The 12,876-nt window shown below is 49.5% G+C and overlaps 1 protein-coding gene across 1 annotated transcript; it reads right to left on the reverse strand.

Annotated features, from left to right (window-relative positions):
• Positions 1–144: 144 nt before the first annotated feature.
• Positions 145–3,708, reverse strand: LOC140264880 (olfactory receptor 10AG1-like). Its single transcript, XM_072360770.1, has 3 exons — positions 3,574–3,708; positions 2,915–3,017; positions 145–1,157 (listed from the first exon to the last, which is right to left on the reverse strand). Exons 1-3 carry the CDS (start codon positions 3,706–3,708, stop codon positions 145–147), a joined length of 1,251 nt encoding a protein of 416 aa, XP_072216871.1.
• Positions 3,709–12,876: the final 9,168 nt, after the last annotated feature.

Raw genomic sequence — 12,876 nt, forward strand, 5'->3', positions numbered from 1 at the left:
TCCTTCTGGAAGATGCAGTGGGTTGTGGGACAGTGCAGCAAACCCAGAGGTGCCCCATCTGGAGGTGTCTGATTCAACACCAACACACAAACAGCCAAATGCTCATTGGAACTATTGGGGCGTAATTTCACCCACTCTGCACTATCACTTTCCCCACAGGAGTTTTCTCAGGGCAATACTCAGTTCTCTATTCCTCATACCATAGATGACAGGGTTAAACATGGGGGTCAGAATCGTGTAAAACAGGGAAAGGTATTTGTCAGTGTCTGCAGAGTCCCTTGAGTGGTGTTTGCAGTACACGACCATGGCTGAGCCGTAAAAGAGAGTCAGCACTATGAGGTGTGAGGAGCAGGTGGAAAAGGCTTTGTGTCTGCTCGGAGCAGAGTGCATCTTCAGAACCGTCCCAATAATTCTAACGTAGGAAACGACGATCATGAAAAAGGGAAGGATGGCAAAAAGCAGGATGATAGTGTTCAGGGTCACCCGGCTCCAGAAAGTATCTGCACAGGCCAGCTCCAACAGAGGGGGAACATCGCAGAAAAAATGATGGAGGTGATGGGAGGCACAGAAGGGCAAGGTAAACACTTGGTAGATCTGTCCCACTTGTATTGGTACGACGACCATCCATGAGCCAACCACCAGTCTGACACAGAACCCACCATTCATCACCAGGCTGTAGCGCAGGGGGTCACATATGGCCACATAGCGGTCGTAAGCCATGGTGGCCAGCAATAGGCACTCAGTGCTTCCCAGAGAAACTAAGAAATAAAGCTGGGCAGCACAGCCAAGGAAGGAGATCTGGACATCTCCCATCAGGAAACACACGAGCATTTTGGGGAGAGTGGCTGATGTGTAGCAGATCTCCAAGAAAGACAAGTTTCTCAGGAAGAAATACATAGGGCTGTGGAGGCTCAAGTCCAGCACTGTAACCAGCACCATCAGGCTGTTCCCAATGATAACTGTGACATAAATGAGCAGGAAGATGGTGAAGCACACTCCTGGCAGCCCAGGGGGATCAGGAAACCCCAGAAGAAATCCAGGTCCAGCGGTGTGATTCTTCAGGATATTTCTTTGGGGCATTTTATCTGCATAAAACAACACCAACATCACTGTTAGAGAATTCCCACCCACAACTATGTACAGCTCCAGCACACAGCCTAGAGACAGCAGAGCAAAATGGACATCAGGATTCAGAGAGCTTGACCAAAATCTGAACATAGGTATGGAAACATAATGTAGTCCAGTGGGCAGACTCAAGCTGGCAGCCAGGACCACCCAGTTGAGAAAACTCCCCTGTTTGGTCCTCCTTCTAGAACAGTTGCAAGGCCCCAGATGTGCAGTGCAGCTTTGAACCCCCAGCCCCATGCATCACCCTGAGGAGCAAAAAGTCCCTGTGCTGCTCGGGCCTCCTTCCCCCACACATCTCCCTGCAGCTCCCTGGGAAGCTCCCTGGGCAGGCTGAGTGCTGAGCCCGGCTGGTGGCTGAGTCCCTGCCCCAGCACACAGCCCTGGGATGCAGGGATCCTGGTTCTGTAGGGCAGCCCTTTACACTTCCATAGGGCCGGGATTCCGCTGAATCCGTTGAGGCATCTTATCCTGAGGTTGTAGTCCTGTATCCTGGAGGGGAGTCAGCTCCCTCCCATGCCTCCCACACACCCAGCCGGACCAGCACCGACCACACAACTGGCCACAAGCAAATGGCCCCCTGCGTCCCTCCTCTTGCATAGGCTTCTTTCTCCTCCATTGGCATTAATTCCCATCTTTGCCTGTTGCAGTCACTCTCCAGTTATCAGCTCTCTACTCTTGGATCCTCACAATGCTATCCCCATGCTGGCTGTACCTCCCTCTCCGTGACAGAGCTGCCATCTGTGTCACATGGGTTGTGCAGCACTCAGTGACATCTCGGTGTCTGCTGTAATAAAAAGTACCCTTAAATACGACATCTCCTTTTTTGGACAGCAATCCTTGAAACCTTTGTCTGCAACACTGAGACCTCCCTAATGAGCAGTTCAGGTCTTGAAGACACGAGGGAAATGGCTTGTTAGGACTTTCTGCACTTTAATGAGCCCCACAGCGTATGTGGTGTGCGTGAACTTCAGGGACTGAGAGCAGGCTGCTGTAACCAAATGATGGAGGTGCAGTCAAAATGCTGTCCAGAACTGTTGGAGAGTGCTGGAGCTTTTATTGGTCCCTGTGGGGCCATTACCAACAAAGCCTCCCCATAGCCATGTCAGAGCAGATAACTGGAGGCCGTGATTACAGGCAGGCAAAGGCCCAGAGCAGGTGCTGTGAAGTTAAGGAAAGCCCTTGTTTAGTCTGATGAAACAGAAGGGCTGAGCCATAGCTGCAGCCTCTGGGAAAGGTGGTGCTGTCCCTCACAGATGGCCCAAGACTCTCCCACAGTCAGTGGGTGTGGAGTGTTGTGAGGGAGAATGGTACTACACCTACTGGCCTCCCTACAGGGCTGCATGGAGGCAAAGAGGCTCCAGTGTCACAGGGACAACGTGTGCCCTCCAGAGCCTCAGCAGCAGACACAACTGCTGCAGCCAAGAAGACAAAGAGCTTGGTTTTCTGTCGGGGCCCTCCAGCCTTGCCGGTGCTGTCATCATGGCAACAGACCTGTCACCATGGCAACGGCATCCCTGGCACCATCACCGTGTCACCATGGCAACGCCATCCCTGTCACCATGGCAACATCCCTATCACCATCACTGTTGCCATGGCAACATCAGGGCAGCATCAGTGTTGCCATGGCAACGTCCCTGTCACCATCAGTGTTACCATGGCAACATCCCTGACACCATCCCCATGTCACCATGGCAACAGTCCTATCACCATCAGTGCTACCATGGCAACAGGCCTGTCACCATGGCAACATCCCTATCACCATCACTGCTGCCATGGCAACATCTACCATTGGAGGTGAGGGCTGACCTGTCAGCTTGTGCTGAAAGAATCATTCCTAAGGTCCTTTTCCAGCCATGTTCCTTCTGTAGTTCATTCAACGCTGTCACGTCCTGTGCATGAAGAGAGGCAGAGACGATCAGATTCACAGCCCCCCCGGTCAGATTAAAGTGAAACGACCCTCATACACAAGTGAAATAAAAGATCAGATAATTTAGGAGGTTTCTACAAAATGGTTCTCCTGTATGTGTTGTCTCACAATTGTATCTGTCTAAGCTGAAAGTTTAATTAAAATATCACATAAGGTTTGAGTTACTTATCTGCTTTCAAAGAAAAAGAGGAAAAGGAAAGAGGAATTAAAAGGAATAGGAAGATTGTCTTATTATCCTTAATCTCATTCACCAGCTTCAGCTCTAGATGAGCTTTAGTCTTCATCATTGCTTCTCTGCAAGCCCTGACAACACTCCTATTCACCTCCCAAGAGTACAGGCCCTTTTTCCATTTTTCCTAAGCCTTCCTTTTCCCTTTGATCTTACCCATGAGCTCCTGGCTCATTCATGCAGGTCTCCTGCTTCCCTTCCCCCATTTCCTGCTCTTAGGGATACATCGATCCTGAGCTTGGAAGAAGTGCTGTTTAAAGGCTGCCTAGCTCTCATGGCCTCCCCATACCTTCAAGCAGTCCAGCCCATCAGATACCTCCAAGTAGGTCCAAAGGTCGAAGTTGAAGTTGGCTCTCTGAAAGTCCAGGGCAGCAATCCTACTTTTTGCCTCACTTCTTCCACCTAAGGTCTTGAACTCCAGCATCTCACGACTGCTGACGCCAAACTTCTCATCCCCAACAAGTCCATCCTTGTTGGAATGAACAAGGTCCTAAATCACCACAACTCTTGTTGGCTCCTCCACCACCCACGTGACAAAATTATCTTCAGCACATTCCAGGAACCGTCTGGACCGTGTGTGCCTGGCCACGTTGCTTATCCCATAGATATCTGGATGATTCAAGTCCCCCATGAGAACCAGTACATGGGACTGCAAAGCTACTTCCAGCTTCATGCAGAAGGCCTCATTGATTTCATCCTCCTGATCTGGTGACTCACCCCCACAGCAGCATCAGCCATACCAGCCTACCACTTAATTCTCACCCACAAGCACTCCACACATTCTTCACCCTCTCCAAGATGGAGCTCAATTCACTCAAGTTGGCTGTCTCACATGAAGGGGCCACTCCTGCACCTCACTTCTACAACCACAACCCCAGTCACCCCTGGAGGGATGCAAGAAGATTTTGGATGGGGTACTGTCAACAGGACCCTCTCTGAGGAGTCCTCGCACAAACCTATGAGACAACTCAGAGGTTTTTCCCTGCAGTCTCCAGCAGTGAGAGAGGGCTCCCTCAGCCCTTCTCTGTCACATCCACCTCCCCTCCCTTCCCCTTTTGGACCTAGTTTAAAGCCCTGGTAATCAATCCAAAGAGCTTGCTCCCCAGCACACATGAGCCCCACTTGCTCTGGCAAAGTCCATCAGGAGCCCACAGACCCAGTTTCTCTATGACCCCATTCCCTATGATCCCATTCATTCCCCACGGCCCCATTCATTCCCTATGGCCCCATTCATTCCCTATGGCCCCATTCATTCCCTATGGCCCCATTCCCTATGGGCCCATTCATTCCCGATGACCCCATTCCCTATGGCCCCATTCATTACCTATGGCCCCATTCATTCCCCATGACCATTCCTAAGGTCCTGCCCATTCCTAGGGTTAGCCTGCCCAAGTTCAAAATACCCAAAGCCTTGATCAAGAAGACTCTGCCCACTCAGGCAGCAAATGGGAGCCTCAGTGCCCCCAGCAAGAAGCCCCCAGTTACTAAGACTGTTTTTTTGGTGGCACTGTTACTGATGCAGTGCCCTGTCCGGCCCCACTCCCTATACCTGTTACTCTCTGCATTTTCAATGTGCTTCTCCTTGCACGGGTTCTGACAGTTTTCATGACCCTCAGCCCTTCTGGAACAAGAGACTCAATCTATTACGCAGGGACACTGCAGGGCTTGGTGGCACTGTGGGTTATGGGGGCAGATGCCTCCTTCACATTGAGCAGAAATAGGCAAATGAAGAGCAAGTAGCCATTGGTGTGGGTAAATGCTGTCAGAGTACAGTCATAAGTGAGGCCATCCTGCATTCCAAGTTCACAAAAGAAATCCAGTAGCACAGAGAAGGCACCTTAGCCTTGTGCATGAACCACTCAGCACTCAGCTGTGTGCAGAAACAAAGCAAGAATCTCACATCAGTCTGAGCAATGCAGATCCTGGCACAACAAACTAAAGAGCCCAGACTCTGCAACAACAGCAGAAACAGCATTAGAGACTCTGAGGGCAGCATTTCCATTTGCAGTCCCATGTGGCTCTGTAGAAGAACACAGAGAATCTCCATGGTGGGAAAATCTGAAGAGCTTAGCCCATTAAAGAGAAGGTTAAATTGCTGATGCCTTCATCTTTTTGCTCAGCACCACTCCTATGGGGAAGTGGGCTACAAACTTCAGTTCAAGACTTGGAGCACAGCATCAGTAGATGGCAGCCTGACAGTCCCACCTGCTAACACCGTTAACACTCCATCAGCTACCAGTTGTTTGTGCCTCCCTGTTTGAGACAGCTTTGTGACGGTTCATCTCTTTGAGCCATAGTGTTACCAGTGCTGCTGCTCACTGTCTTCCTCTGCAAGGCCTGTTGTGCCATCCCCCTGCGAGTGCCCTGCAGATCTCTGGGCTGGGACTCCCCTGCCATTTCCCTCATCCCTGCAGGCTCCACTTCTGCCTTCCAGCCGTGATCATCCCAGCCTGCAGGAGAGCAGCAAATGGCCGCAGCACATCCAGCTGAGGTAGGGGTTGGGGAAGCAGGCAGGAGAGGCCAAGGGGCCAGGGATGTGAATGCAGGGGGAGAGGGAGGTGCCCTCAGCCAGCGTGTGTGTGCTGGGGACAGAGAAGCAGCTGGGATGGGATGGGATGGGATGGGATGGGATGGGATGGGATGGGATGGGATGGGATGGGATGGGATGGGATGGGATGGGATGGGATGGGATGGGATGGGATGGGATGGGATGGGATGGGAGGTTGTGTCCTGTGTGAGTTGCTTCCCTGGGCCTTGGCTGTTCCCAGCAAGGAGCCTCTTTGCTTGCAGGAGCCTGTGAGCTTTGCGGATGTGGCCGTGTATTTCAGCATGGAGGAGAGGCAAAGGAGAAGAGCGACAAAGAGAAGAACCTGATCAGATGACCTTGCCAGGAGTTCTATCTCCTCTCTGACCGCAGAGCCCCCTTGGGAATGCAGTTCTTCTCTTCTGGACAGGTACCCAGAACTGGAGCATTAACTCCCAGTGCACTATGTGATGTTATGATGTGGAATACCAGGAACCAACAATCATAAAACCATGACCAAGCTGAACAAGCCCAGCTCCCTCAGCCTGACCCTCCTCTGGACTCTCTCCGACAGCTGTCTTTCTTGTATTGGGGGCTCCAGACCATGGACACAACTTGAGGGCAGAGCAGTGAGGAACCATCACCTCCCTGTCCCTTCTGGCCACCCCTCTTCTGGTGGAGCCCAGAAAACTGAGCAACTCAGAACCCTCTGTGCTGCTGTGAATGCAGACCCGAACGTACCCTGACACAGGAGTGGAGTTGTGTGTACCCTTATGTTTCACATCAAGGGGTGATGCTATTTGGGGTGATGCTGTTGGGGGTGATGCTGTTGGCTGACATGGTATCGTTGGGGGGTAACACCAGGAAGTGATGCTGTTGGGGTGTTGCTGGGGCTTATCATCAAGGAGTGACGTTGTTGGGGTGATGCTGGGGGGTGATGTGGGAGTATTGCAGGGGGGGTGACGTTGCCGGGGTGATGCTGGGGTGATACAGGGCTGATGTTCGGGAGTGATGGTAAGGGGTGGTGTTGGGCTGTCACTGGGGGGGGACATCAGGAAGTACACCACATAACCCCGTATCCCCCCCATATAACCCTGTAAGACCTCATAAGACCCCATATAACCCTATGAGACCTTATAAGACCCCATAAAACCCTATAAGACCTCATAAGATCCCATATCCCCCCATATAACCCCATATAACCCCATAAGATCCCATATCCCCCCATATAACCCTATAAGACCTCATAAGACCCCATATAACCCCGTATAACCCCATAAGATCTCATAAGACCCCATATCCCCCCATGAAACCCTATAAAACCTTATAAGACCCCATAGGGCCCCATATAACCCCATATCCCCCCCCATATAACCCCACATCCCCCCCATATAACCCCATAAGATCCCATATCCCCCCCATATAACTCCATAAGATCCCATATCCCCCCATATAACCCTATAAGACCTTATAAGACCCTATAGACCCTGGGTTTATGATGTAATTTGACCCAAACTGACATTCTCATTCTCTGAAATAGGATTAATGATATGTTTGGACCCAAACTGTGGCCTTTGCACAACAAGAATTGCATTTGTGACATGTCTTGACCCAAACTGTGACATACTCACACTCCAAAATTGTATTTATTTTATTTGGATTTATTTCATTTATTTTACATTGATTTATTTTATTTTATTTAGATTTATTTTATTTTATTTGGATTTATTTCATTTATTTTATTTGGATTTATTTCATTTTATTTGGATTTATTTCATTTATTTTATTTGGATTTAATATATATATACTATATATATACTCTATATATTATAGAGTTAATGATGTATTCTAACAGAAACTGTGACACACTCACCCTCCGAAATTGAGTTTGCGACATCTTTTGATCCAAACTGGCACGGCAGATATCATTATATATCATTATAAATATTATTATCTATATTATAAATATCATTTGTCCTGAAAAAACAAATGGATTTTTCTAAAATCATTCTGACTCAACAAACTAGTGCCAGGCAATCAAGTTGATCCAGTAGTCAACCCACCAAAATGCTCTGGCAATCAACTGAACTATTGATGCTACACATATGGCTCAATTTGCCATTTTTGTTAGAGATTGTGATAACAAATACAACATCACTGAAGAAACGGCTTCTTTGGTGCCACTGAAATTCAAATCTAAACCTCTTGATTTGGATGAAGCAATAAAAACGACATTAAAGTGATTTTCTTTATCCTTTGACAGCATCTCTGGGCCTCTAACCTTTCTTCCCACCCAAGCCTTTCCACGGTTCTGTTTCCATGCTGTAAATGTGGAAACCTCAGCTGTTGGCTCCAGCTGCTCCAGATGAGTGCCAATCATCTCCCACCATGACAGCGCACACAAGCCCGGGGGAACCTGGCCTTCACAGCAGAACAGATCTGCATCCTGGGGAGAACGTGAGGTCACAACGCCTGCCGTGCTCGGTGAGGTCACAGTGCTCAGTGTGTGTACCCCAGGTGTTCCGTGCTGGCCCCAGCACTTGCTGTGGCTACAGCGGTGGTGGTGGCAGCATGGCACGAGTGTGGGGGGCCATGTCCCCCACCCACCTTGCTCTCCTCCTTCTGATGGCCATGTGTTCCCATGAGACTTGTGCTGCACCGTGGTGAGCTCCAGCAGCAGGTGGGTGGGCAGAGATGGGACCAAGCGGCACCACAGGCCAGAGGTCCAGGCTGTTGTCCCTGTGACCCCGTGCCACACTGCCCCGGGGCTGCCTTTCCACAAGGGTTTGTTGGGAAGGGGGACGGGCAGCACCCCAGGAGCACGATGTGGGTTGTGGAAGCACTGCTCCCACCAGGGCTGGCTCCAGCCATGCCAGGCCATGGCTCTGCTGCTGGCCGAGACCAGCCTTCACCCTGGAGATGTCCTATGGGAGAGCTCAGAAGAAGCGTGCTGGGAAAAGCGTGAGCATTTCTGCTCTGTCTTCTTCCTGGTGCTCCCCACAGACAAATCCCAGTTCCCAACAGAGACACACAGCTGGAGCCCAGAGGAAGAAACAGACACCGTTTCCTCTGGTGCTTTAGTGGGAAATCCAGCAAGGAGCTCCCAGTAAGAAAGCCTTGATGGGCTATATACCCTTCCATGTGGTCACAGAGGTGTGTTGCAAGTGAACTACAGGGGAACTACAGGCCTGTTAGCCTGACTTCGGTTCCAGGGAAGGTAATGGAACAGATAGTCTTGAGGGAGATCATGCAGCATGTGCGGGATGGCCGGGGGATCAGGTGTAGCCAGCATGGGTTCATGAAGGGCAGGTCCTGTTTGACCAACCTGATCTCCTTCTACGACCCTGTGACCCATCTGCTGGATGAGGGAAAGGCTGTTGATGTGGCCTACCTAGACTTCAGCAAAGCCTTTGACACTGTCTCCCACGGTATTCCCCTGCAGAAGCTGGCAGCCCGTGGCTTGGATGGGTACACTCTCGGCTGGGTAAGGAGCTGGCTGGAGGGCCAGGCTCAGAGAGTGGTGGTAAATAGAGTTAAATCCAGCTGGTGACCAGTCACGAGTGGTGTTCCCCAGGGGTCGGTGCTGAGGCCTGTCCTCTTCAACATCTTTATTGATGACCTCGATGAGGGCACTGAGTGCACCCTCAGTAAGTTCGCAGATGACACTAAACTGGCTGGGAGTGTGGATCTGCCTGGGGGTAGCGAGGCCCTACAGAGGGATCTGGACAGGCTGGAGAGCTGGGCTGAAGCCAATGGGATGAGGTTCAACAAGACCAAATGCCGGGTCCTGCACTTTGGCCACAACAACCCCAGGCAGCGCTACAGGCTTGGGGCGGAGTGGCTGGAGGACTGTGTGGAGGAAACGGACCTGGGGGAACTGATTGATGCTCGGCTGAACATGAGCCGACAGTGTGCCCAGGTGGCCAAGAAGGCCAACGGCATCCTGGCTTGTATCAAGAATGGTGTGGTGAGCAGGACTAAGGAAGTCATCCTGCCCCTGTACTCGGCACTGGTGAGGCCTCACCTCGAGTACTGTGTCCAGTTTTGGGCACCTCAGCACAGGAAGGACATGGAGGTACTGGAGCAGGTCCAGAGAAGGGCAACGAGGCTCGTGAAGGGCTTGGAAAATCAGCCCTACGAGGAGAGACTAAGGAAGCTGGGGCTGTTTAGTCTGAGGAAGAGGAGGCTGAGGGGAGACCTTATCGCGCTCTTCCAGTTCCTGAAAGGTTCTTACAGTGAGAGTGGGGCAGGTCTCTTCTCACTAGTGACAAGTGACAGGACAAGGGGAAATGGCCTCAAGTTGCGCCAGGGCAAGTTCAGGTTGGATATTAGGAAGAACTTCTTTACAGAAAGGGTGGTTAGGGACTGGAATGGGATAAACAGGGAGGTGGTTGAATCACCATCCCTGGATGTGTTTAAGAGCTGTTTGGATGTGGTACTCAGGGATATGATTTAGCAGAGGTTTTTTAGAGATGGGGTACTGGTTAGGCTGCAGTTGGACTTGATGATCTTCAAGGTCTTTTCCAACCTGGGTAATTCTATGATTCTATGATTCTAAGTGGCCTGGAGAGGGCATTTGAAAAGCTGCTGAGTGCCACCCCGGTCATTCTGTAGCTTTGGCAATCACGGCCTGAGTCCCCCATCCCATTACCTGACCAGTCCCCAGTCACTAAGGACTGCAACATGCAGTGGGAACATCTCTCATCTGTTCTTGATTTTAGATGATGACGCTGGAGTTCCTTATCCAGATGTTTTGGTGGGTACTGACTTTGTGCCTCAGGGGAAACCCAGAGGTAAGTTGTGTCTGTTTCCTTGAAGGCAGAAAAATTAGTGCTGTCATAGTTTATTCAGGTACTTCAGAACCTCCACAGGACTTTCAAGCCTCTTCGCGACATAAAGGCTGTACACAGATCAGTTGTGAGTAGTTCTCTAATTGGAGAGTTGTCACATTGCAGTGGGAAGGCAGCCCTTGCCACTCTTTGGAGGAGAGAACCTATGCCTTTGCTGTTTAGGCCATATCATTCCCCGACCTGCTGCCAGTCCGTGCAGGTCACTGCAGAAAAAGCAGGCCCCAGTGTGCTGTGGAAGCTTTCTTGTTGGCTTTGTCTTCATACATTAGAGATCTCCTCAGTAAGAAAACCCAAATGTTCTCCCACGCCGTCTCTCAGGATTGTTTCACGTGGCCTGGAGAGAGTATCTGCAAAGCTGCTGAGTGCCAGCCAACTGCCCACCTGGCCCCTCTGCAACTTTACATCCAGGTGCCACGTTGTCACCTGAGCCCTTCCAGTCACTGCAGGTCCCTAAGGGAGAGATCACAACACACAATGGCAATGTTTCTCATCACTGCTTGATTATATCTGTGCCCATAAGCACTGCCTTGCCAAAGCCTCAGAGTAATCTGGTCCATGAGCCCCAGGGCAACCTCACAGGAAAGGGCCTTTAAATCTTCCTCTTCTCCTTCCACCGCCTTCTTTTCTCCAGACAGTTCTGCACACGGTTTTTTTTTTGGACTTGAGTGGTGCCGCTGCAGGCACCCAGCAACTATTTACCAGATGCTGTAGTGCACAAAGCATATTGCTATGTCAATATTGCTATGTAAGTGGCATAGGACAAAAGGCAAAGGCAGAAGGGAAATGCAAAAGGTAAACTGAAAAAGCTAATGCCAAAAAGGGCAAATGGCATAGGACAAATGGCAAAGGCAAATGACAAAGGCAAAATGCAACGGACAAAAGCAAGCGGCAGTGTGAAAAGCCACAACATAAGGGCAAAGTCAAAAGGAAAAAGATAAGATGAATGAATAAGAAAGAATCTGAAGAAAAATAAAGTCAACTGCTCATTCCAACTCAGATGGAACCGAAAATCAAGGAGAGGAAAGCAAAATTGCATGAAACACTGAGAAACATAAAGGAATACCGCATAGTAGTGTGCCCCAGTGGCGCAGTTGTAGAAGTGCCGCTTGCAACACCGGAGGCCCGGGTTCGAATCCCCTCTGTGGCGCAAGTGGTAGAAGTGCCGCTCTGCTACACAACAGGCTCGAATCCCGGGAGTTGGACTCGATGATCTCTAAGATCCCTTCCAACTCGCACGATACTGTGATACTGTGATACTGTGATAGTGAAGGATAAAAGAGCTCCAAGAATGGAAAAGGAATAAAACGAATCCACATAGCTGAAATGAAACACAAAGCTCAAAAACAATCCATGGCAACAAAGATGGAACAGCAAACCTAGACATGAAAAATAAAAAGGGCAAAAGGCAACGGCAAAAGGCAAGTAGCATAGGACAAAAGGCAGTTGGAATGCCAAAGGCAAAAGGGAAAAACAATCAGGAAAGGCAAAACACAAAAGCAAAATCAAAATGGAAAAGCAAACAACAAATGCAAAATCAAAACAGCAAGGCAACAAGCAAAGCCAAAATGCAAAGGCAAATGGCAAAAGGCAAAGGACAAGAAGCAATGGCAAAAGTCAAAACATAAGGCCACAGGTAAAAGGCAAGGGCTAAACGCAAAGGAAAAAGGCAAAGGCAAAAGTCAAGGGGAAACGGGAAAGGCGAAAAGAAAAACCAAAGGCCGAAGGCAAATGAGAAAGTCGAATGGCATAGGAAAAAGGCAAAGGCAAACACTAAAAGCAAAATGCAAAATGCTAAGGCAACGGGCAAAAGCAAATGGCAATGGAAAAAAAAAACCAACAACAACAACATAAGAACAAAGGCAAAAGGCAAATGGAAAGGGCAAAATGAAAAAGCTAATGACAAAGGTTAACGAAAAAGGACAGTGGCATAGGACAAAAGGCAAAGACAAACGTCAAAAGGAAAATGCAAAGGCAACGGGCGAAAGCAAATGGCAGTGCAAAAAGTCAAAACATAAAGGCAAAGTGAAAAGGAAAAAAGTAAGTGGCATATGGCAAAAGTCAAATGGAATGTCAAAGGAAAAAGGGGAAAAAAAATGCAAAGAGGTTAGGAAACAAGCAGAGTCAAAAGGCAACGGCAAAAGACAAAAGACAAAAGACAAAAGGAAAAAGATACGTGGCATAGGAGAAAGGTAAAATGAAAAAAAAAACAAAGAAAAAT

Source organism: Excalfactoria chinensis, unplaced genomic scaffold, assembly GCF_039878825.1.
Source record: "Excalfactoria chinensis isolate bCotChi1 unplaced genomic scaffold, bCotChi1.hap2 Scaffold_330, whole genome shotgun sequence".
In the NCBI taxonomy this organism is placed as follows: domain Eukaryota; kingdom Metazoa; phylum Chordata; class Aves; order Galliformes; family Phasianidae; genus Excalfactoria; species Excalfactoria chinensis.

What these genes read in the sequence shown, in the direction of transcription:
- LOC140264880 (XM_072360770.1), bottom strand. Translation starts at nt 3,708, where the DNA reads ATGCTGGAGTTCAAGACCTTAGGTGGAAGAAGTGAGGCAAAAAGTAGG. An exon ending in ATGGGCTGGACTGCTTGAAG is followed by an intron (nt 3,018 to 3,573) that starts GTATGGGGAGGC and finishes CTTCATGCACAG; the next exon opens with GACGTGACAGCGTTGAATGA. An exon ending in GTCAGCCCTCACCTCCAATG is followed by an intron (nt 1,158 to 2,914) that starts GTAGATGTTGCC and finishes TGCTGTCTCTAG; the next exon opens with GCTGTGTGCTGGAGCTGTAC.